At 46.6% G+C, this 24,304-nt stretch overlaps 1 protein-coding gene across 6 annotated transcripts in view; it reads left to right on the top strand.

The window, feature by feature from the left end:
- NSMF (NMDA receptor synaptonuclear signaling and neuronal migration factor) overlaps positions 1-24,304 on the top strand; it is a 45,140-nt gene that overhangs the window by 17,641 nt on the left and 3,195 nt on the right. Inside the window, exons 3-14 of one of the 6 annotated variants that reach the window (XM_082775470.1) lie at positions 921-1,400; positions 5,790-5,865; positions 8,548-8,616; positions 12,666-12,718; positions 14,779-14,868; positions 16,561-16,682; positions 17,598-17,681; positions 18,696-18,729; positions 19,320-19,390; positions 20,516-20,595; positions 22,166-22,268; positions 22,637-22,712. In XM_082775470.1, coding sequence (XP_082631596.1) covers positions 921-1,400; positions 5,790-5,865; positions 8,548-8,616; positions 12,666-12,718; positions 14,779-14,868; positions 16,561-16,682; positions 17,598-17,681; positions 18,696-18,729; positions 19,320-19,390; positions 20,516-20,595; positions 22,166-22,268; positions 22,637-22,712 — 1,338 coding nt within the window. Of the gene's footprint in view, positions 1-920; positions 1,401-5,789; positions 5,866-8,547; positions 8,617-12,665; positions 12,719-14,778; positions 14,869-16,560; positions 16,683-17,597; positions 17,682-18,695; positions 18,730-19,319; positions 19,391-20,515; positions 20,596-21,059; positions 21,157-22,165; positions 22,269-22,636; positions 22,713-24,304 lie in introns of those variants that run through there. The other 5 variants (XM_082775471.1, XM_082775473.1, XM_082775472.1 and 2 more) reach the window with 5 other exon arrangements.

Genomic DNA, 24,304 nt, shown 5'->3' on the forward strand with positions numbered 1-24,304 from the left:
GAATAATGCATTCCCTGCTGAGCCTTTTTAACAGTCCCCTAGCTGCTTCCCATCTGAAGGGAAGTGTAAGAGGTAATTAGCAGCCACTTGAAAAAAGGATTAGCAGGTGGGTGGGAGCTACTGTTGGGTTCATGCATGGGATTGCCATGGAAATGCTGAGATTTCCTGGCACTTCATCCAGTGTGTGGGCTCCAAAGATAGTTGCACTCATGGGCCTCTCTCCTTTCGATCTCACTACCCTACAAAGGGAGCGGCTGCATTTTCCTTCCGGACAGCTTCTGCAGGCGGTACCATCGCCATCTGCACGCACGATGAAGCCTGCTATAACCATGGGTGCTGTGAAGAGTGGGACGCTGTGTTGCAGCTGTCAGCTGAAGTCTTTTTGCATTTCTTTCATGTCAAACCAATCGGCAGAAAAATAGAAAAAAAATTAAAAATGGTGTTTTGCCCCTCTTAGTTAAAAAAACAAACAAACAATAAATTGGTGCACAAAGAACATTGAGCATTTGTGACTTCTTACAGAAAATGATGCTAACCATTGTCCTGCAACCCTTCCCCTGCTCAGCAGCCCAGGTGTGGCTAAACCCTTGAAGTAGACAGGACCACACAGCTGAACAAGGGCTGTTTTGCACATAAGTCATTTCAGGCTGTGCACCAAGAGCTGCATTTGCTTCTAGCCCCATCTTGTATGGTGGCCACGTACAAGCTTGAAATATTGGGCATATCTGTGAGGAATATCTCTCATTTCAGAGTGAGTTCTGCAGGCCTTCAAGGCTATGGGCACACATTTGTCATAAAAGGTTCCTCAGGGGGAGCCTGCCATCTCTCTCTCTCCTTTCCCCTTTCTGTAACAGCCTCCTGAACGTGTCGGTGTCTGGGGTGCTTTGGTGTGAAGCAGTAAAGTGTGCAATTTGTTTCAGATCACCTGTTAGCAGACTCCTATATCGGCCAGGAGGACTCCCCCGAGATGCAGCAGGCAGCACAGAACAAGCGCAGGCTCTCCGTCATCTCAGATGGCAAGTTTGAGAGGAGCTTCTCTGAGGAGCAGACAGAGAAGATGCCGAGCGAGGGACCGAAGCCACGGGTCTACACGATCTCCGGAGAGAGGCCGATGCTGTCAGACCACGAGAACGAAAGCATGGAACTGGTGGTGATGAAGGGGGCTGCCCAGGAGGAATGCCACCACAGCCACCATGCGCACAGCGCTGGCGGCTCTCACAGCGTCAGCAGGCACTGCAAGGGCTGGCCGGGCAGCCGGCAGGGCTCCAAGGAGTGCCCAAACTGCTCCCGGCTTGCTGCTCCCTCACATCATTCCTTTGACCTGGAACAGCATCAGTCCGGTGAGACTGGGTGGCACAGAAAAAGGCTGGAGAGGATGTACAGTGTCGATCGAGTGTCTGGTAAGTAAAGGCAAGTGCTGGATGCTGGAAGGACACAAAGGGACTCAGCACGTGCGAAGGGTGACACCTGTCTCTTCCCAGTATGGCAGTGTCATTGCCACGTGCCTTGAGCTGGGCCCCTTAGTGTTTCCCCTTCAGCTCCTTGCTGGTGCTTTGCACAAGTGTCCACAATGAGGGATTGTCAGACGGGGAGTTTACAATAATCTGAGCTCCATTTGAGTCCAGCTTGTCCAAGCCCCATTGTCTCTGCTCGTCAGCAGCACACGAGCTGGGTGCTTTTTCCAGTGGCTTGGTGCACCTTAGTGAGTGCGATCTCTGTGGCTCCCTTTCTGTTGAAGGAGGAGCAGGAGAGGAGGGGTTGTGTCAAAGCACCCATGTTTTTCTTGCTCGTCCAGGAGGCTGTTCAGAGCAGGACTCTCTCCTTTGCTTCATTTGGGGTGCTCAGAGGGAGCCTCAAGCTCAGGTGGATCATTCTGTACCACGTTGCATCCCCAAAATGCTTGTCCCTGTGGCTGGAAGCAGTTTAGCAAGGTCCCTCAATTAGTGCCACCTCATTCCTTCCATAAGTAATAGCAAATAATACTGGACTTTTTCCCACACTTACTATCCATTTGCTGAATGTTTTCAGGGAATTTGGATTGTAATTGTTTAATTACATTAAAAAATTTCTGATCATGTTTAAAAACTTAACCGTTAATCAAATATTTGTCACTATCTATGCACTCTGAATTATAAGCTAGAACACGGTCCATCTTTGTCAGCTCAATATGCAGCTGGCAAAGTCTGACAAAATTTGTCTGATTTTTTTAATGCCTATATATATTTTTTAGGTAAACACACATCAAGGCTTTTAGAGATGAGTGTCCAGCCAGGAAATGTCATTGTTTTCTCCTTGAAAAGATTTAGGTAGAGTATAAGGACTATGAAGATCCCACTGTACACCTTTCCTGGGTTCACAGTGATGCTCACTGCAGGTAAAATTACAGCAAGCTTGGGTTCTGGACTGTAGTTTCATAGTTGGATGCTTAGAATTACATAACTAAATTAATATATGGGTTAATCCTAAAGAAATAAAAATTAAAAAAATAATTAAAAAATATCCGATAATCAAAAGAACAGAATACCTGGAGTCCAACTAACTTCTGTGTGTAATTTCAACCATTGTTTCTCTGTTTGTACCCTATGATTTTGGGGCTTCACCTCAGACACTACATGTACAGTCTAGAGTTTCATATTTTTATTGCTGAAATGAAAGAAAATGAGAAATACAATTGTCAAACATACAGGAAAAAGTCTTCTGTGTTTTACCAGTGAAAGATGGCTCTGCATATGATGACACAGCCAGAATCTATCTTGAAAATAGAAGAAAGCCCTATCAGTCATAGCCTTTCAGGAAAGAGATCACAATCCCAGGGGCTTAGTCTTGTGGAGATGGGGGTGCTAAATTGAATAATTTGCAGCCTCATAACATGTTCTGAATTAAGAAAGTGAGTATTTTTGGTTCTGGTGTTAAAAAACTTTTGTTGGAAGCTTTCTTGAACAAATCAAAATTGTACTCTGTGCTGCGGGACCGAAGCAGGTCACTTGATACAGAGCCAAAGAAAGGCTCCCGATTGCTAACAGAGGAGTTTAACTCCTTGTAGCTGAAGCTGAACTTTGCTGGAAAAAACATCATCTAGCAAATGCTACAGGGAGATGCCATGCTGCAGTTCTGAGACTTGGGGTCTGTAATATGCATTTTCAACTAGGCAGCAGTTTTCATTAGGGCTGGAGATTGTGTTCTGAAAATACAGCAGAGTAGTTGCTTAAACGGGAGCAAAGTAGATAGTGCTGAACCTGCAGATGCCTCCGTGAATATTTCACATTTTGTACGGGCAGGCAACGGCCACCCTCTGCACATGTCCCCAGCATCTGAGCTCCTGCATGTGTGGCTGCACTGGCAACACTATGCCTCTGAGACCAAATCCTGTCCTAGCACTGGCACCACGGGCTGAAAGTTTTCTCAGCTTGGTCTCATTTGCTCTGTCTGTCCAAACAATGTTACTCAGGGGAGAAGAAAAAATTGAGAGAATTGAGTTGCACATTTATAGCAGGTTGCAGGAAATGTTTCTTGGAATGTCCTTCATGCATGGGTAGCAAAGAAATCAGAGCAGAGATGAATGGAGCTGAGAGAGAGACTGATTTCCCTCGAGATTTGTTTTCCAATGCTGCTTTCTCCATTTGGATTGACATGACAAGTTATTGCTGCAAACAACACTCATGGCAGTTAGTCCAGATTGGCATAATTTAATATGGATTTTTATGCTGAGTTTATGATGCCTAACATCATTCAAGAAGCACAAGCTGTTGTCTCCTGTGCTGTACCCAGCCTCTGATACAAACACATCACTCATGGATGGAGGTGCTGAGATTTCCATGCAGCCTGGCAGGTGCTAGAAATGCTGATATGGTGTCATCATTCCTTCAGTCTTACCCATGGTTCCTTGGCTATTCATCCCAGTCGATGATAACAAGCAAGGAGAATGAGATGTTCTACTTAGCCAAAAAGGAGCCTCCTACCTGCATCTGGAAGCAGAACAGCTGTAGGTATAATCTGACTTTTAATCTTGCAGATGAGCTCTGGAGCTGAGCTCAGCTCCCTGGTCCCCAGCTGGGTGCTTCTCTGCTCCTGCTCCACTTCTGGCTAGTAGAGAGGCACCTCTGAAGGGTCACAAATCCTTTTATTCTCTGTTGAATGCTGTGGGTAGGGGAGAGACATTTTTATTAGGTTGGTTTCCCTCTGTCAGAAGAGGAGAGGTGGCTTCCAGCCATAGTCCAGACAGCACCTCATGAGGATATTAGCTGCTGCTCACAAGCTTCTGCTTTGAATCAAAACTAGTGACTTAAAAGCTGTAAAATGTATTAAGAGGTTGTAATCTTTTGAGATGTGTAGTCCCTGAGAATTCTGTACAGAGCTGTTGGCTAAACGAGAATTTGTACAATTTCTCCTCCTTTGCTGCTTTTGTGGGTTGGAGTCTTTAAACAAATAATTCATTTGCATTTTGAGCTGTTTTGCATTTCTTCTCTAGCTGGTTTTTGGAGGACAGCAAGCAGAGGAATTTCATAATAACTATTTAACATACTAGAACTCAGACTTCATTTAAAATATTTATTTCCTTAGGGTGCCTTTATACAAGGCTTGACATAAACTGTTAGCTGAGAAGGAGTGTCTGTTACAGCTTCTAGTGTAATTTCTAAGAAGCTCCACTTCAAAGGCAGTCTCCCCACTTAGATCTAGGCTTTTTGTGTGTGTGTGTCTGTAATTGCAGCTATTTTGTGGGATTGATTGGGTTTTGGCCATCAAAAGTGAGTTTAAAAAAAAATACTCTAGATAATGCCAGAATATCAGTGACTAAGATACTGTAGTTGCTACTGATCTTAAAAGCTGAGTGAGTGAATCTAGACACACGATTAGCAATATGAGGCAAGGCATTAAGCAAGGGAGTCACAAATTGGAAGTGAAGCAAGATGAAGAATGAGGTAGCTTCAAATCCTGGGGATCCCGTGCAGCCAGATCTCATACATCTGGTGTCAGTGGGTTTTAATGTTACCTCTGGTTCCCTGACTGACCGACACTGGTGTGAGATTTCTCAGTAGGAGCTGCTTCATAATTAGTGACTTATTTTGCTGCCTGCTTTTTGTCTTAGTGGCCATTATGTGAAGATGATGCGGTGTCCTAATGTAATTAGGAAATAATCCTCAGTTGGTTCAGGCAGGTCAGTGTGTAAACATAGGGGACAAATCAGCGTAGTTATCTCCAGATCACACAACTGATGTTCTGTTTGACTTCTAAAACCAGAAAAACTTGTGAAGTCCTGGTCATCAGGAACGACTCTATGAGGTGTATATTGGAAAGCCTCAATGGGAGAAAAAGAAAGTACATTTCTGGCTTACACTTCCGAATAGAATAAGCTGAATGCTTTTCATCTTCCACAGGAGGCTGTATCAGAAAGAACTGGATGAATAGGACATTTCAAACTAATGGTAGTAAGGAAAAAGCAAAGGCAGGAAAACACTTTTAATGAAAAATGTTTTTCCCGTGTTTTTTTTTTTTTCTTTTTTTTTTTCCCCTCTTGTTCAGATGTCTCTTTTGTAGTTCCTAGATTATTCTAGCCTTCTGTGCTTAGGAGAGAGCTTTCATTCTTCATTAGTAGTGTGATAGACAGGCTTAGCATAAATTTACAAAACATTTGGTGGTAGCGTACATACCAAATGAGGAGATGAGACTCTCTTATTTAACAAAGGGCAGGATGCTGAAGAAATGTACTAAGAGAAGGAGGCTGGGAAGTCTTGCAGCCTGAACAGTGGCTCTGCCTGCTGGATGTTCAAGTTTTGATCTCTCTCTTCCAGATGATGTCCCCATACGAACCTGGTTCCCAAAAGAGAATCTCTTCAGTTTTCAAACTGCTACTACAACTATGCAAGCGTAAGTGAAACTACTGCCTTAGCTTTGATCCTGTATCTTAAAGTTTGTGACCCACTCAAAACTGTATATGAGAGCACGGAGCAAACTAAGTTATATGTTTGGCACTGCAGTCGGGGTAAAAGAACCTAAATGAGAACTTGTTCTTTTTTTTTTTTCAAAAAAGAATTTCTTCTTTTTTGCACTCATAATTTCTCTTTCTTATTACTCCCACTTGTTTGTCTTTCCCTTCTTTAAGTCCTTGTGCTTCCTTTATTTTCTCTGTGCCACTGTACCCTGTCCCCGACTGCCTCTGCAGAGCAAGGGTCTGGTGGGAACACCAGCTGAGACCCTCCACCAGGTACTTCTGCTGCAGCCGCTGCTCTGAGGGAATGTTAATCCAGGCGCCATCCATCGCTCCAGACAAGTACATCTCTGTATTATGAGGTGTAGCCTGATGGCTTAATATGATTTTCTGGTCATTTGAAGAAGGTGTCAGTAAATAGCTGCGAAGTGTGAATGGATCTGAGTTAGTAGTAGTCTCTCCCTTCACACTCCATGCAGGATTTGGTGCTGCTGGATGCTGTGCACTGGGGAAAAGCTGTTCTCAGAGGACGTGAGGGTGTAAAGGAAGCCTCATTTCAAGGTTGTACCCAGTTACCAGGAAAAGATATCTTTCTCATTTCAGGTATTTCCTACCTGGATGAAAAATGAAGGCAGGTGATGAGAGAAATGAGATAACGTTGTGTCTTCTAAGGCTTTTCTCCAGTCTTGTCACCTTCTTCCTGTGTCCTTCTTCCTTCCTACATTCATGTCACCCTCAGCTCTACTATACCCTTTATTTCTCTTTGTTTAATCTCCTCTCTCTATTTTGTAGTCTGTTTCTCTGCCACTTTTTTCCCTCATATGTTGCCCTCCCCACATCCCCCAAAGAAGCTGGTGGTTGATCTTGGGATAACCCAGGCCGAATCAGGCCTGTAGGCACTAAAGGCCGGGAGGGCTGTGTTCAGTGTTGGGGAGAGGGGACTGCTGAGATATGGAAGGGATCTCTGTCCCCAGAAGAAAGCTCTGTCTTCATGCCCTTTCACTCCTCACCATACCACCTCAGCCGGAGGTGCAGCCCACCCTCCCAGCCTGGGGAACATTACCAGGGGTCATTTGCCTGGTGCCAGCCTGCAGACCCTTGTGCTGCTTCTGTTTCTTAGCCCCAGTGTCCTCCTGCCTCCTCTTCAAGGACTGCAGGTCTGCTGGCACCCCTGGCTGGTTAACGCTCATTGGCACTGGGCTGACAGGGCCTGTGAGCAGTCTGAGGACAACATGACGGTTTCTTGCTTTACCATACAAATATTGGTTGGTAACAGTGAATGGTATTTTACAATTCTGATCTGGCAAACCAGACCAAGTGCAAAACTAGCACTTTGCCTATGGGCACATCCTTTGTTCTCTGAAGTCATCTTCGCTGCGTATCGGGTTTGTTGCAGGATGGTGACCCCTATCAGGGCTTGGAGTTCTTGGAGGCCAAAGTCAGGTTAGTTTGGATAACAGTGCCCTAAGGAAACCCATGAGGAGCAGAGCTCTTGATTAACATTAACGTCCTCAGTTAACATTCCTGCAGAGTGTGCTGCCTCAGGAAGTCACACAGAAACATCTCCAAAAGTTCAGGGCACCTCCCTGAGCTGGCTGGGAGGTTCCCCCAGGTGCCCTTGTCCTCCTGGCCTCTGCTCTAGTGTTTTCAGCCCAGGACTTGCTTCCTTCATAGACTGGACAGTGTGAGCTGATTTCACGAATCTTGGTTGCACAAGGGAGAAGGCCTCCCTGCTCCAGAACCCCCTGGTACTGAGCTGCTGTCGTATTCTGAAGGGCCACATTCAGCTCTCAGTTGTACATCTGCATGCTCTTTGGATCTACGTGGAGCTTAACTTGTGTCCAAGCCATATGCCACCACTGCCCCAGGGAGGTGTTAGCTTGGTCAAGCATGAGTTTCACCACAAAGAGCTAACTTTAAAAGCAATTTCCTTCCACCTAACAAGAAACGTTTGTCCCTTCTGGAGTGAGGATTCCCTCAAGATGCTGGCCAGGGCTGAGCACTAATGAATTCCTCTTCTTTCTCTTTTTCCCTGCGTCTCCTGGAATCTCTAGCATCTCGTAAGTATAATCTTCATTTTTTATTTCCTTGTCTGTTGGTGTCTGGGATAAACTGTCCTCTCCTCTCCTGTCCATCATATCCATTCGTGCTTTCCCTATGCTATTTGTCAGCTGGCAAGAGGTTGGTTAGATGGCTACACCTGATAAGCCTACATCACACCACACCCATCCTCATCTTCAAAATGGAGATTATAGAGGCTAGCAAGCTTTTGTCCCTTTTGAAGCTGGTGTACAGAGGTTTTATGTCTGCAGTCTGGTAGGTCCATTAGTCTGTAGCAGGGATGATGGCTCTTCGCCCCTATTCTTTGGGCTGTGTTCTGGCCACTCTTACATGTATGCTTTCTGTAGGAGCTTGTCCGGCCACCTACTCTAGAGAGTGAGGGCCTTTGGTTTGGTGACTCTTGCCCAGCCCCTGACTCGCACCCAGTCCTGCAAGGCCTGGCTGTCTTCTTCAGTCGGCCTAAACTCTTTCTGTTGTCTGGTGAGAGCTTTCCTGTCTGTTTCATGTCCTTTCCAGTTCAAAGCTGCGTAGTTGGTTAATGGCTTAAAATGGTTTCCCAGGGCATTCAGGGGCTACGCAGAAAGGAAGAGACGGAAACGAGAGAATGATTCTGCAGCTGTTATACAGAGGTAGGGCCCGCTTTCTCCCATAGCCGTAACCTTGCCTGGTGTTGCATGGGCCCTTTGGGTGTCATTAGTGACGCTTGATGACGTTGAGTATGGTTGTCCCTGTCTGTGTTGCTGTTCGTAGGGACCCTAGCAGTGGCTGTGTTGGAAATGTGGAGGTGAATGATGCTGCAGTACTCAAGATAGCTTATCTCTGTCTTCTTAAAGGAACACTGTCAAGTCTCTTTTAAGCTTCCAAATATACAGAATCTATGTCTAAGGTTGAATAATATATATATATTAATATATGCAGTTCCCCCAGCCCATTCACAGATAATTTGATTGAGATTAGCTGAATACCTAAACAGTGACTTACATGCTATTGTTGCACCTACATACATACCTCAAGAAAACGTGAAGGAAAAAAGAGGAATTGGATTGATTTCTTGTCCAGTTATTTCAAAAGGGCCCTGGTTACCCTCTGCTGGTTTCACAAGGCACATCACTTGGTCACTGTAGTAATCAGAACCGTTCTGTGTTTTTCAGATGTGCCAAGGCTTGTGTATTTTGGCAGCCTACTAGGAAGGATAACATAGCATTTGTGTCATTGGCTAAAAACTGCCATGATCACTTCAGCACTGTTCAAAACAAAGTGGGAGAAAAACATAATTTTTTCAATGGGGGAATTGCCAGGAAGATTTTTTTTTTAGTAACTTAGTGGCTGTGTGGTTTTCTTCCGTCGATAATGAAGACAAATAAGAATCAAAACTGAAGACATGGTAAATAAATAGACAGTGTGTCTTTAAAAAGAAAGAGATTTCTCAGAATTTGCTAGACAGAGATGAGACTGTTAGAAAATGACTTGTTCCTGCAGCTTGCGAGTCAGGAATAGGAGTTGCATACATCGGCAATACTGCATAATCAGGACTAAGGTTGTCGTGCCATCCTCGTGTTATGTGGACAGCTCAACCTCCTGTGGACACTTAATGTCTAGACAGGATTGTACCGTGGGAGCCAGTCTGCATTTATTGGTGGTAAAGAGGAGGTAGGATTGCAGTAATGATGAAGTCGGTGTGTGTTTTTGGCCGTGCCATGCAAGCAGACCCTGCTGAGCTGTAAGGATTGCCTGGCAGTCAGCACTGAGGAGTGAGATCCCAGCCTCATCTCAGTTTGAATGCTAGTTGTGTAGCCCTTCATGGCCTCAGATATTTTAGAAGTTCAGTGGTTATCACACAACCCTGTCCATGCACGGTCCTGTGCCTGGTGCACAGGGGGGCTGGTTTGTGTGGCACGGCTTGTGTACCGGTGTGATAGATGTTGTCTCGAGAGTGACGCCCAGTGATTTGCTGAAGTAGTGACCGCTGCAGGTAGAATTTGGGGAGGAGAAAGTGCGAGGTGTTGTTGGGAGCTCTGCAGAGCACTGATGTACTTCAGCCATTCCATCACTGTCCCTGACCTCTGTTCAGATAACGAAGGTGCTTCTCTCCAGAGTGGAGATGAGCCACTGCAGGTGGCACTGCAGGACAGGGAGTAATAAGGAGCTTTTATTACTGTAACTTCAGGGGTGCTTGTTGGATTTTGGTGGGTGAAGAGATCTTGCTAGTGATCAGATAACCCTGGGCTTTTGGGGTGCAAGTGCAGAAGCCAGGTGTGACGGCTGGGTAGGTTTCTGTAGCCTGACTGCTCACGGAGCACATTGCTGCTCCCCACGTGCTGCTGACTGGGCAGTGCTGTGCCAGTCCTGCCATGCTGACATGCAGGCACAGAGGGGCCTGAGGACAAATACAGCTGCAAAAAGCTCTCGGAAGGCTGCAAGATGGCTGTAAGATGCCCACATTGAAGTAGTCTCAGGCTTGGATCTCTTTTCCTAAGTGCTTTTTTCTAGAAGAGCTGAGCAGACAAAAAGCACTTTTGTCCCATTCTCCAGGTTTTTAGTGCATTGCTTAGCCCTGAATTCTGCCTGGAGCTGCTTGCAGCAGTTTTTAGAAGATGTATCTAGAGAGCTGCTCTCAGCTCTCACTAATGGGAGAGACGAAGCTGTCCAGGCAGCTGGGAGCAGCACTATTTTATGGCAAAGTCTGCTACCCCCACCTCCAGGGCCTGAAGAAGCTCCTCTGTGGAGAGGACAACTGAGCATATAACAGAGAAATTACTTTTATTCTGAAATGCCAGAAGCCCTGAAGAATGTAATTAATGGTAGCTTAGGCATTTAACGTTGGTGCTCAGTGTCTGATGTGAGCTTAGTTTCACAATGGACCACAAAGACTTTCACTCCAGTGGCTTACAACATATTTAAGACCTACCTGATAAAGAACATGCCTAGTTCCCTTAGAACATTGTATTTATTTGATTTGAATCTAGCATGCTCTAAAACAGCCCAGGTTATCAGTCACCATGCACCCCAGAAGGCTTTGCATACAGTTCTGGTCCAGCATGTGGCTGAGAAACATCTTGTTTTGGTTGCTTGTTCGGAGAGGCCTGTTGTCTGAGCCACAGCAGTGAATCTTCATGTATTCAAGTAGAGCTGAAATAAACCTTTGAAAAATATCATAAATAGCCAGAGCGCAGGTGGAAATCTGTCATGGAATAGTGCTGCTCCTGGCTTCTCTGTGCACTGCTGGTTTTCCTTCCTGAGTTGCTGGATTTGGATTCTGTTGATTTGATGGGATCCAAGGCCAAAGAGGGCACAGTGCAGACCATGGTGTGGGTTAAGCGCTCTTCCTCTCATGAGGGCTGTGTTGATCTCCCTGGATCAGAGTAGATGCCTCTGACTTGGTCTGACTGCCTTGGTGTTGGTGCTGGAAGTGTCTTCCAGTCCAGTCAGTTTGCTGAAGTGTCTGCATGGTTGTAACACATCATTACTCATCCCACTAACTCGCGTGTGAGCCAGATGACTTGTCATCTCACCTCTTTCACCAGCGGTACTCTCCGTTGCTTGATGTCTGCGGTGCGTGTTGGTGGGACAGGAGGGAATCTAGGAACACTCCCCTGCTCCATGCAGGCTGCTGGTATGTGGGCTCGTTGACATCCCCATGTGGCCACGGGGGCTCCAGTACAGGGTGAAATCACCCTGGCTGAGCAGAGCTCATGGAGGAGTGAGCCCTTCCTTGCTAGTCCACCTGCTGCTCATTCCCTATGTCTGTTCTGCTGTCCTGTGTGATTCCTGTTTCAGTGAGCAATGAGAAACAAAGGGAGAAGAGTCCCTGACTCTTAGAGGGGCTGGACAAAGAGTCCCTCTGCCTCGCACTCTCAGGAGTGTCCATAATGATCTGTTTTCTGCAGACCTGAGTGCAGGCATGGCTGCATACCGGAGGCTTACCCCTGGTGGGCTTTCCTCTGGAGCTGTGCACTCTGCAGCCCCCCTGAAATGTGCTTGCAGTCCTGGGCAGGAAAGCACACGGTTAGGCAGCAACGGCAGCCAGCTGGCCCACGAGGACAGTCAGCCCTGCTGAGCAGTGCTTCCAAAAAGGAAGAAGCCACTTCAGTATTTCCCAGCATTTTGCCCCAGAGAGCAATATGGGCTGTGTGGTTGCTAACAGCACTGGTGAGATTTTAGCAGCTGCTACGAATGTGTTTGGGAATGAGCACAGCCCTGAGCTGTGTGAGCACACTGCCTAGCAGGGCAGAGCCCGGGGCACCCCACTTTCCTGCTGGAGCATGTGTGGAAGAGAGAGGAGAGGGGAGCAGCTCCTGCTGCTTGCCAGGAGAAGAGGGAGTGTTGCCAGCAAGGGCAGCAGCAGCCTCTTCAGCAAAGTTGCAGCGCAGGTACCTTAGTCCTAGGAGAGTGGGTGCAAAGCCCAGAGCAGGCCACGAGAATGGGACTGCCAGGTAGAGCCTCCTTGCCCTGTACCACTGGCCCAGAAAGTTCAGGAACAACAACTGCGCGCTTGACAGATGTAACCCTCCCCAGCTCTGAGTGGATGCGGGTTGGGTACCCAGTCTCCAGTGTTCGAATGCCCAGAGGGAAATATGCTGTTATCCCTTTTTTTTTTTTTCCTCCCCAGCTTTTTCAGTTCCGCTGGGCCCAGCTTTATATCACTTTTCTCAGAGATTTTGTTTGGCCTTTCTTTCAGGAATTTTCGGAAGCACCTCCGCATGGTGGGGAGCCGAAGGGTTAAAGCACAAAGTAAGTGACAACCTGTAAGATGTGGCTGTGAGGAGTTGAACTTTGTGCTGGTGGGACACAGAGAGCCCTGTGTTGTGCACATGTGTGGGTAGAAAGGACCTAGCATTGGTTGGAGAAAGGATTTGACTTGCTGATGCTGTTTTACCTTACGAGGAGAAGGCCAGATTGTTGCAAGTCTCCAAGACACACGGATATCTGCAAGCAGCCTTTAAGCTGTTTCCACGGACCCTCTGCCTTAGCTGCTGGAGATTTGTGTCAGCATGAGATGTGGAAGGAGAGCTGCAGCGTCCTTGTCCTGTGTTTGTCTGGTGTTCAGCCATCACCAATGTAGACACCTGAGAGGAGAATCAGAGCTGAGCAGAGCAAGCGAGGGCTGTTCTTACCGAAGCTGTGTGCCTGCTGTGGCTCCCTGGGGACAGTCCAGTCGGTGCTTCATGTGCCACGTGGACCGGTGGCTTTCCCTTTTCTCCTCCTCTGTCCCACCACAATGTCTTCTCTGCAGCAGGACCTGGAGGAAAGTTGCCCAGTGGGAGCTGAGAGGAAGGTGGAGGAGAGAAAGAAGAACAGGGAGAAGATTGGAGCAAGGGGTAAATAAGGGGAGCATTATTCCTTGCTGGGAAGAAATCACCTCTTAGGCTGGGGAAACAGCAGTTCCTTTCCCGAACAAGGCAATGCTTCTCCAGAACTTGGCTGAGATGGCTCCCTTATTGCTGTGGAATGGGCTGAGAGTGGTGTAAGCAGCCCCTGAGAGCTGAGGATTGTTCCAGAAGAGGAAACAGCTTGTTCTTCCCACCCCCTGGCCAGGCATTGTGTGCAGACTGCCCACAGCAAAGTGTTGCTGGGTTGAATTTGCATTCTTTCATCTCCATTCTCTTACACTGTGGGAAATAGACAGCAAACAGCTTTGCCCTTTGAAGTGTCTTTATTGGCATCTGAGTTAGCACTGCCTGAAATGAACAGGGCTCACCTTCCCCTAGAGCTGTCTGGAAGTTCAGGCATGCCTCTCTGCCTTGGTAACTCTCGGGTCATGTTTTCAAAGCTTTCTTCATGTGCACCATAGCTCCGTGTGTGGTTCTAAATGAAAGCTGAGGATGGAGATCACCTGAAGAACTTACTGTGTGACTTGTCTCCCTGGACACCCACACTTGGACACACTGCAGCAGAGGACAGGTTGCTTCTCAGCTCTTGTAATGCAAATCTGCAGTGCATTTCTGTGCTCCTGACACAAGATGCTGTTACTAGATATATACTGCAGCAAGCTTGATCTGTCTGCTACCAGAAATAGGTATTAATGGCTATAAGTGGCCATTAATCTAGGTGTAATGGCTCTCACAGGGACTTGCCAAATCAGACATTGTGGTTGGCAATTCCCAGGAATTTCCTGGTGGGGCAGCCAGCCTGGGCCAAGCTGCCTGGATTCTGCTTGGGAAATGCCAGTACAAATGCCCCTGGGGGGAGAAAGGGAGAAACAAAAAAAGAAGGTTGTGGGGGAGAAAAATGCTTATGATACTGTAGGCAAGCAAAAACTGAAGGATTTCTTCTTTGACAACAAAACTCAGAAAGCATGAGCTTTCCAGACACCCTTTCTGTTTGGTCCAGCTCTGATGGAAACAGAGCAAGAACATGCCCGAAAACAGATGTTAAGGGAGAAACGACTGGACGATTGCCTTCTTCTGGTCACAAGTGTTGTTGGCTGTTGAGTGCACCTTCCCTTCCTGTGAAGGCTTTTGAGTCAGAGCATTTACTCTGGGACATTGGAATAGCCTTGATTAAACTGAGGTTTGAGCAGTGTGCATTTAAGGAGAGACCATGAAGTGTCCTCCTTTTTCTGTGTTATGTATCCTGTGGTGGCTATGGTCAGAAGGTGGGCACTTTGTGTGCTGCTGTCAGAAGATCCTTGTTTGCTGTGTGGAAAGGACACCCATTTGGCAAGTGGAAGAACAAGCACAGGGGAGATCGTGATGTGTAGCTTTGGTGGAATCTGCTGGATGTTTTGTTTTGCTGGCGGCAACAGAGGTGGCTGTGGAGTCTGTTAATGTCGTGCTTTGGTTTTATCCTAGCATTTGCTGAACGGCGTGAGAGGAGCTTCAGCAGGTCCTGGAGTGACCCGACTCCCATCAAAGCTGATTCCTTCCATGACTCTCGAGAAAGTGAGTTCTGAGTCCTTTGAGCTTCCTCCTGTGGCCAAACCCTCCAGCTGAGGTGTTGACTGGAGTCCCACTGGAGTAATTTCTCTGTGCCCTTTTGTCCCATCTGTGATCTTTTTAGTTTTGTGAGATCTGAGCAAATAACACTGCAGGTATATGCACATGTTTATCTGTGTGTATCTATATGTAGAGTGCAAGCACATCTAACCTCATGCTATTGTGCAGTGGCCAAAGGATACCCAGTGGTACAGCTCTTATGGTCCTCTATTCCCATCATCCCTTATTTGCTTGGGACCAAACACCCTACCTGGAAGCACACCCGTCCAAGGCTATATTCACGACAGTGGGGCTAACCTGCCCAGCTGCCTGTGCAAGAGCCTCTTCTGAGCTCTTTCCTAGGCTAGAATGACTCAGAGCACAGCTGTAGTGCTCTGTGAGGAGTAACTTTGATTTCCTGGCTGTGCTGACTGCACAGGTGATATAGCTTGGGGCAATCTGATCTTCCTTTGGGCTGCCAGGAATTCCTCTGGGAATCCCCAGTAATGCTGCAGTGTTTTGCTTGTGGGGACAGAGATGCTGTTCTGCTAATTTACAGGAGGAAATGCCAGCATCTTCCTACTGTCTTTTTTTTTTTTTTTTTCTAAAGGGAATGGCTGTTTTACACAGTATTCATTCGAAATCCAGGCAAGGGACTTCGTGGTAATGAGTTTGTCCATGCTGAAATGGGTTGTATTCATTACATAAATTTCACTCATGAAATCAACTAATGAATTCAATTTCAGGTAAGCATGAGGTCCAGCCCTTCTAGCTATAGAAGGCACTGTAGCAGGTTGCAGGGGGAGATGTATGAAAGGCCAGGTTCAAAACATGACCCGATTGTTCCTGTGCAGTTTGACTCCTCCCTGCTCCCTCAGCTAACTCAGAGGCGAATGGAAAAGACATGGTTCAGACAGAAATGTTCAGTGCTCCAGGCACTGCCACTGGTACTTGGACATCCCAAAAGGCACAAGTAGAAGCATCTTGGTTCTCTTTCCTCAGGCTTCAGGGACCACCTCTATTTTTAACCTTTAACAGTCAATTATATTCCTTCCAGATGTTTTTTTTTCCCCAGGAGGCATTGAAGGCCAACAGGTAAGGTGAATTTGGAGAACAAATTCAAGTATATTGTTGAAATACTACTGTGTTTACTACTGTGTTTGCTATGGCTGTCCTCACACTCCGGGATTCTCTGCCAGGATTGGTTTGACTAAAAAGGCGGAGTTTCTGTATAAGCACACAAAAGATGTAGTCCAGTAATTAATACAAGGAGATCAGCTTTGAAGTCTCTGGACTTCTGCTCATCAGCTTGGCAATGTTAAAGTGCAGAGAGTCTGTCCGCATTCCATCTCCTCCTCCATTTCTGAAATGACAGGGAATGTTGTGAAATAGCATTTGAAAGCTGAACTTGGTGACTGTGAGAGTGGTGAAATGTTACGTGGTATGTGGTATCAGGCTTTGTGTGTGCACTCTTCGTTTCTTAAGAGTGTTTGTCTGTTTAGAGACGCCAGCCCCAAAGTATGGTGTTTGTTGCTCTGCTGGAGGAAAGGAAGGCACAGGTCTCATGGCTTGTGCTACTTCTTGTGAGGTAGCTGCTAGATAGGATCGAGTGTGGAAGGCAAGCTGATCTGCCCTTGTAATGCACCTGTGTTCTGACAGGCCATGACCTTCAGGATTCCTGCGGCACTTTGGATGGTGACTTTGACTTGAACTGGGAAGCCGAAAAGGAGCTTGAAGCCATGGCATGCGATGGAGAAGACTTTATTCCACCAAAAATAATGGTGAGGGTTTCCAAGCCAGCTATCTTTATCTGCTTATGCCCTTTCTGCCTTTTAACAGCTGTTAAATTCAGTATCTTCATGTGAATGTGAGGAGTGGCCATCCCTGGACTCTGCACATTGTGCCTCTTTGGGAGTTTTACATTATCTCCCATGTGGCCGAAGCAGCGGTGTGCTGCCTGCCAGGAGGGAGAGCTTTGAAAGCAGCCGAAGCTGGAGCCCAGGCTGTGCTTCCAGGCCCACCAGTGCCTGCTCCACTCTCACAGTGGTGAAGAGAGGTGCCTGAAATCACAGCACAGCCGGATCAGCTGTGTTTCAATGGCCCTCTGGCTTGTGCTGAGACAGGCCTATCTGCTTAGACTGTTATAGAGCTGGCTGAATGCTTCAGCCAGAGTTGCCAGGCAACTTGCATCTGCCTGACATCCTACGGCTGTGCACATACCTGTGCCTGATGCCATTTTATCCCTTGGCAACTGCTGAGCTCAGCCCTGGCTCGTGTCAGTTCAGGCATGCAGCCATCCCACCACTGGCCAGCTGTGTGTGCGAATTCAAAGGCACAGACCCTCACACAGGGTGATCTTTACATACAGCCATTTGTGGGGAGGCGCAAGCTGCTGCATCCTCTGTGCACACCTGTGTCCTCTTTACAAACTGTTATCTCAGACTCAGTCCTGCTCATCGGGCAGAGCTGTGCACTCAGTTGCTGGGTGTTGGGGAGGCTGTGATGCCTGAGGTGCTCCGTAGAGGCCCACAGGCTGGGAGGACATTCCCCAGCAGTGCAGGTAGGCTGGATGAGCTGCTGGTTTGGGTAACACCTGGGAGCAACTGAGCAGGACGCTATTAGCAAGGCCTTTGTGCTTCTAAACAGACTTTACTGGCTTCTTCTTATCCTCTTGCACTTCTTTTTTCCCCTTACAGCTCATTTCTTCCAAGGTGCCCAAAGCTGAGTATGTCCCAACAATTATCCGCAGGGACGATCCCTCTATCATCCCCATTCTCTATGTAAGTATATCGCTTCTGCTGTGTCCAGGAGTGCAGAAGCTGGCTCCACACAGATTTATTTTTTTTTCTTTTGTTATTGCTTTTGTCCTTATACCTAATTCCTGTTACAGTGATTTGGAAACACTGCTGGACCCAGATTTGGGGTCTTGCACGGTTCTTTGAGGGCTGAGGTGTAGATGGAAGAGCAAGGTGGAGTGAAAGTTGCATGTGTGGGTTGTCAGACTGTGTAGGCACAGCCAGGTAGTGTGGGAAGGTGAACAAAGGAAGATAAGGCAGGCCTGAGCATATCAGTAAAGCTGTATGTTGCAAGGTTTGGGGCTCCTCCTCATGCTCATACTTAGGCAGTGTGGGACCTCAGAGCTCTGCAGTGGACCATCCCACTATGTGCAGTGGTGCATCCCCAGCAGTCATTAATTTAACCTTGATTTTCACTAGGAGTCTTGCCTGAGCAGGTGTCTGAAATACCACCAGGGAATCATGGGTCTCTTTTTCCTAATCACTTCATATTCACTTAAATTGAAAGGGGAGGGTTGGACTGACAGCCCAGAAAATTCGGTCTCCACGTGCAGCAGACAGTGCTGCTGGAGCTTTGTTACTTCTCTCTGAGAGCTGTACAGTTGTCCTGCTGACCCTGCCAGAAGCAGGTGTGTTTGGGGTGTGGCTATTTGTTAGCCAGCTTGAACATGTGTAAAGCCATCATTTGGCTACAAAACATGGGCCAAGAGGAAAATACACGATAACATTGACTGCATCTGATGGCACGTGCTTTGGACTTGTCTGTGGGTTTCATCTCCAAGTCTTTAGATGGACTTGGTCTTCATGGACCACTCAGAATTCAGTTTCTTTGAGATGTGTTTTAGGGTGGTAATTCCTGTGATATTGACTAGAAGCCATCAGCTGTTCTGATCATGCTTTACAGTATGTTTGTCTGGGAATATGACTGTATGCAATATTAGAGATATGTCAGGAGAGCTGGTGTAGTGACCTTGATGTCTACCCTCTCTTTGTTTCCAGGACCATGAACACGCCACCTTTGATGACATCTTAGGTATGTTGAGTGTTATTTCTTTTTCTTTACTTCTGCCTGCTGCAAATACAATTATCAGTGCATTAAAGTCGCTGCCCCATGCCTTACCTGCCACGTGCCATAGTGTTTTTATCACTCCAGTGATACCTGACGCTCAGTCAACTACTACTGGATGTGCTGCAGTAATAAGACTTCATTTCTGTAGGTGATTTTTTATGCCAGGGTCACAGATTATGAAAGGGAAGTTTGAAGCACAGGCCAGCAAAGATACTGGTTTGTGATATTTAGGTGAGTGGAAGTATTGATGGGGTCCGGACAGTTAGGTCTGGTACAGTGCTGTGGTCACAGCAGAGAGGTGTCTGGTGCTGCACCGTACCTTGCCTGTCCTGTGATGAGCCACATTCTCCTGCTTTCCATGGCATGAAAGCAAAGGGTTTGCTTTGATGTCAGTGGGAATGGAGGTGCTGAGCACCTCTCACAGCTTGGCCTCCTGCCTGCAAGACTAAACTCTGGTGAGAAGAAAAAGGATTCTGAGAGATTGATTTTTAACTTCCTCCGTTGTTTATCTTTTCCAACATGTTTTGTTTTGTTTGTTTGTGTTTTGTTTTCAGAGGAAATAGAGAAGAAGCTTAACATCTATCGGAAAGGCTGCAAGATCTGGAAGATGCTGATATTTTGCCAGGTACATAAAAGTTCTTAAACACTTGGGTAGTTTGTTACAAATTCCTCTTTTTCTTTGGGGGAAATTACGTGGAGGAACCAATATTCCAAAGTCAGGTTCTGTTAGAGTAAGCACATGTATACAGCTTTCACATCTCATTTCCCCAGACAGTGAGCAGTCACAAGATGCTGTGACAGCAGCAAATAAAATTTGACTTAGTGTAGCCACCTCCAGAGCTGGGCAGCTTCTCGGCTACTTTCAAGGAAACCCAGGCAAACCTGTATTAGCACAGACTTCAAAAGCAGGCTTTTGGAGAGAGAAAGAAGCATTTCTGATATGATGGTTATAAGTTTTCATACAGCTTCAGTATGACACTGACAATGGAGGGTGTTGTTGATCTGACCAACAGATGGCACAGCTTGGAGCCTCAGTGGAGGGAGAGGGGTCAGGGTACAGACACGGAGCTGTGGCTGGGACAGATTTAGGCCCTGCTCTGTCTGGGCCTCACTGGGGATTTCCTTCCCGAGGCTCTTGTTCCTGGGGTGGTCATCTCTGGACTCCCCCGGCAGCTGTGCAGGGAACCTTGAAATGGGAAGTGAGGAGATAAACTGACTTGAACTTCCTTGTACGTGCCTAATGCTGCAGAGCAATAGTGTTTGCACCCCACTAAGCTGGAGATTGCAATTCTTAATTTTCCTGGTGTTGTGCTCAATCTTTTTATGTCTGCTACTGCCAAATAGCAGTTCTTCTACAGTGATATCTTGTCTGCTTATCCCTTCTTGTCTGCCCACCATGGCAAGTGCCCTAACATCCCCAAATGAAAGGGACTTTCTTGTCTTCCCTATTGCTCTCCAGTCACCCACAGTGAAGTTGTTTTTTTTTTTTCTTTTACTGCCTCTTTCTAGAGTGAGGTGGGCATGTAACATTAAAAAAACAGAGAATCCAACCCCCACCATACTCCCTGTATGTGAATATTTTCTGAGTTAGTGCCTACGGTTTCTCCTCCCGAGGTTGTAGCCGCTGTGCCAGCCTGGCGTGTCCGCTCTGCTCTCTTGTGGCACTTCTGGGTATGGCTGTACGGAGTAAGAAACGTGTCCAGGGTCTGTTTCTTTAGGTGGTTGGCATCTGTCTGTCTCTCTCTTGCAGGGAGGTCCCGGCCACTTATACTTATTAAAGAACAAAGTTGCCACCTTCGCCAAAGTGGAGAAGGAGGAAGATATGATCCTGTGAGTGACTGTTATGTTCTAGACTTGCGTAGTGTTTTTCTGACCTCTTTCCTCTGTTTGTGGTACGTGACATAGAAGTAGAGGGAGAGGGAGGTAGGATGATTTAGTCTGGGGAAGAGGAGGACGAGGGTGAATTTAATAGCAGCTTACCCCAACAGCTCTCCCCTTGAGGGAGCTGCAAAGATGACAGAGCCAAGCTTGACCCTGGACTGGTGTTAGCCCTGGGACGGGTCAGCAGAAGATTTATGCTCTTATCTGCTGTTTAGTATGTCTCTGGACTAGTGATTAGCAAAAGAGGAAAAAAAGAAGTTCCCTGTCTTAACAAAGGCTTTGCTGACCAGAAAGCAGAACGTGTACCTTGTGCTTGGAAGTGGCTGAGGTAGCTTTTCTAAGCAGGCGAGTAGTGGCAGAAATCCAAGTCATTCCCCCACAGCTGTCTCTGATAACTGCCCTTCTAATTGCAGGGGGAAATGGAATTTGTCTCTGCAAAGCCTGCTCAAAGTCCAGCATGTTGCTGAGGCAATTCTACTTCTTGCAGACAGTTAAGCTTTGCCTGTTTTGCTGCCTGCTTCCTTGTGCTGGCTCAAACTTACTTGGCTAACAGTGCTTCGTTGTGGGGGAGAGCATGTATACCAACCTGTTCCTACACAACATACTGTTGGCATGAGAGTTGAATATTAAAATCCACATCTGTTCAGCACTCTCATGCTCTGGCACAAACACTGTCAGTAAAATTCTTAGGCACGTGTGCACATACATGCTTCTGAATGCACTGGAAGAATAGCTGGTCTGAAGTTGGTAATTCAGGCACCTTCAGAAAGCTGTGAACGTGCAGCTGAAAACTTAAATATTTGGAAGCAAATGTCTCCATCCAACCTGTACATGCCTGGGAGGCAGTCCTGAGAAGAGCTTATACCACAAACAAACATCTGCTCACAGACCCAAAGAGGAACTGCTGGGCTTCAGAGCCTACCAATTTGCTATAACCATTGCCCAAGGAAGGTGGTTGTGTTTCATGGCCCTAAGACACAGTATGTCACTACTGTCACTACTGACATACGGTGTCTGTGACACTACTCACACAGCATGTCAGCAGTGACAAAATGTAAAGCAGGTCTGATTCTGCAGAGCAGCAGCAAGCACTGGCTAACACTGAACAACCAGAAAAAGAATCTCTCTGGTTGCTTTCTGTTGATATCATGTGCTGGGAAAGAACACTAATAACACTCCTGCTTAGAAAGGGCAATTCTTGATAGACATGGGAGAGGGAAGATGGGAAATGGGAGGGAACTGGCACAGAAAGAATGCCTAGTAAAACTGCCAGTTTAAGAACACTCCTGGTGGACTTTGCTCCCTTGTCTTTACCTTGGAGCTCTTTTGACTCAATGGGCAGCTCCTCCTTCTCTACTGTGTGACTTGAACCTGCTCTGCCTGTGCTTGTTCTTTTCTAAGAGCTAGTGGCTCTTCCTGGGCAGCTTGCCCCAGGCCCTTGTTTGTGCTCACACATCCGTGTGATTATTGATGCATATGATGAGATACATTTCTAACGGGTCTATTTTGTTTCTTCCAGCTTCTGGAAGAGGTTGAGCCGTCTGATGAGTAAAGTCAATCCTGAACCAAATATCATTCACATCATGGGCTGCTATGTTCTTGGAAACCCCAATGGGGAGAAGGTAAGAGCTTCCTGGGTCACCTCTCTGGGAATGGCTGCTGAGTAGCACCAAGCCCAGGAGGCAGCAGTCACACTATGCAGTCAAAACCTTCCTTCCTCTGCTGTTAATGGATGAACCACCTGCGGATTGTGCCATCCCCAGAGGGCAGGGGAGGACTGGTTGGTGACATGCAGGAAGGGACAGGAGCCAAAGCCTCTAGGGGGAAACAGTCAGTCAAAGCATATAGCTTATTTATTGCTGAACTAGATGTTTTAAAAGACATGTAGTGGAACGTTTTCTAGAGGTAGGGAAGAAGGATGAGCAATTCTGGATGCCCTGGAGTTCATCCTTGTTTTCAGCTTTTAACTCTTGATATGTTTTCCTTTCAGCTATTTCAGAATCTGAAAAACTTAATGAATCCTTATAGGGTTGCCTTTGAGTCTCCACTTGAACTATCAGCTCAAGGTAATTTCTTTTCTGTACAAAGAAATGTGTCTTCCTGATCAGCCTACATCTTTTAGCGGGCACCTTCATGAAAAAGTAATTTTGAGCTCTGTTAAGCTCTGACGTGATCTTGCTTTTGCTTGCAGTCACCTTTAGTGTAGTTCATTTGCTGAGCCTGGTTTTCCCCTTGCAGTTCTGCCACCAGTTTGTTCCTTGCAGTTCTGCTCACAGTTTAGCTATTGTGTTGTGCTTGAAGCTGCATAGCTTCTGCCCAGGCTACTGGAAGTGGCAAAGTAGCCTGAGTTATAGGCTGCTTTCCAGTCTGAATTTAGGAGATTCATCATTTCACTAAGGCATGTGAAGTCCTTGGGAGAGAAGTACGTACAAGCAGAACCTTTTCTGTAACCAAGTGTGTGCAGGGGTTTCTTCTCCAGAGGACTCACACCACTAGTGCCAAGCAGGTTGTCTCATCGACAGGTGACTTGGATGGAGCCCATTATAGCCTTTCCATATCTCATTCCACTTTATTGTTTTGTTTGTTTGTTTTATTTTTTTTCTTCTAGTTTAAGATATTTCAAGGGCTATGGCGTTTTTTCCTGTTTTGGTTAATGCAAGTACGGGTACAGTTTCACAAGTGACATGTAGTTGACTTATTCTGAAGTTGCCCTTGTTAATTTATCTTTGCCATAGTCCTTGGTACTTTCTCTCTGATGAAAACATGCGGCACTCAGCTGCTGCACGTGGATCCTTCCCGTGCTGCTCACAGCTGGCATCAGCACTGACAGGTTATTCATAACTCCCACTTACCACCCATAGGAATGTACAGTAGCTGAGCATGTTAGTGCTGTGCAGTATTCTCTGTGTGTCCTGCTGAGGTTTGGTTGCACAGATCCCACAGCAAACATGATTGTACATGTATACCAAGAAGCAACTTGCAGGGAAATTCCTGGTTTTATACACAACCCAGCAGGCAAGGCTGTGGAGTCTGCGCACATACATTTAAGCAGTTGATCTTCCAGGAGGTTGGGCTGAAGACTACGTCTGAATCTATCCTGTTGATCAATCTGGGACACGCTAATAGTGTAACCTCCTTAATCCTTCTCAAAGTCATCTGAAACTAATCTTAATCAGGCCTCAAAAGCGAAAATCTCTTCCCTGAGCCCTGAGTCCAGGGCTGTATGTCCCTTGTGTTTTCAAATGTAGTCGTTGCCTCCAGCGCCAACACTGTGTGTGCTGTTCAGCCTGCAAGTGCCTTGTGAGGCCCCCTCCCTACAAGCACACCTTCAATCAGTGGTGCCAGTGGTGCAGAAATTGTATTAGAGTGTGCTGTTGAGCTTATTGCTGTGAGAAGAGACAAATCTGCAGGACATCATGCAGGACAGCTTGTTAATGTTAATTCTCACCCTCCCCATCTCCCTGAAAAAAAAAAAAAAAGGAAAAAAAAACACAAATTTTTGAATTTTCAATGTGAATTGTTTTAGTGTTTCCCACACGTTTGTACAATGAGTTTAATCTTGATTTGTAATATTGTAAATTCTCTGTGCAATGTTGCCTCGTGCAGGCTGTTGAAGCTGTTGTCTGATACACTACAGTCCCCCCTTCTGCAGTCACTG

Source organism: Aythya marila (genome assembly GCF_965140915.1).
Source record: "Aythya marila genome assembly, chromosome: 19".
NCBI classification, from domain to species: Eukaryota; Metazoa; Chordata; class Aves; order Anseriformes; family Anatidae; genus Aythya; species Aythya marila.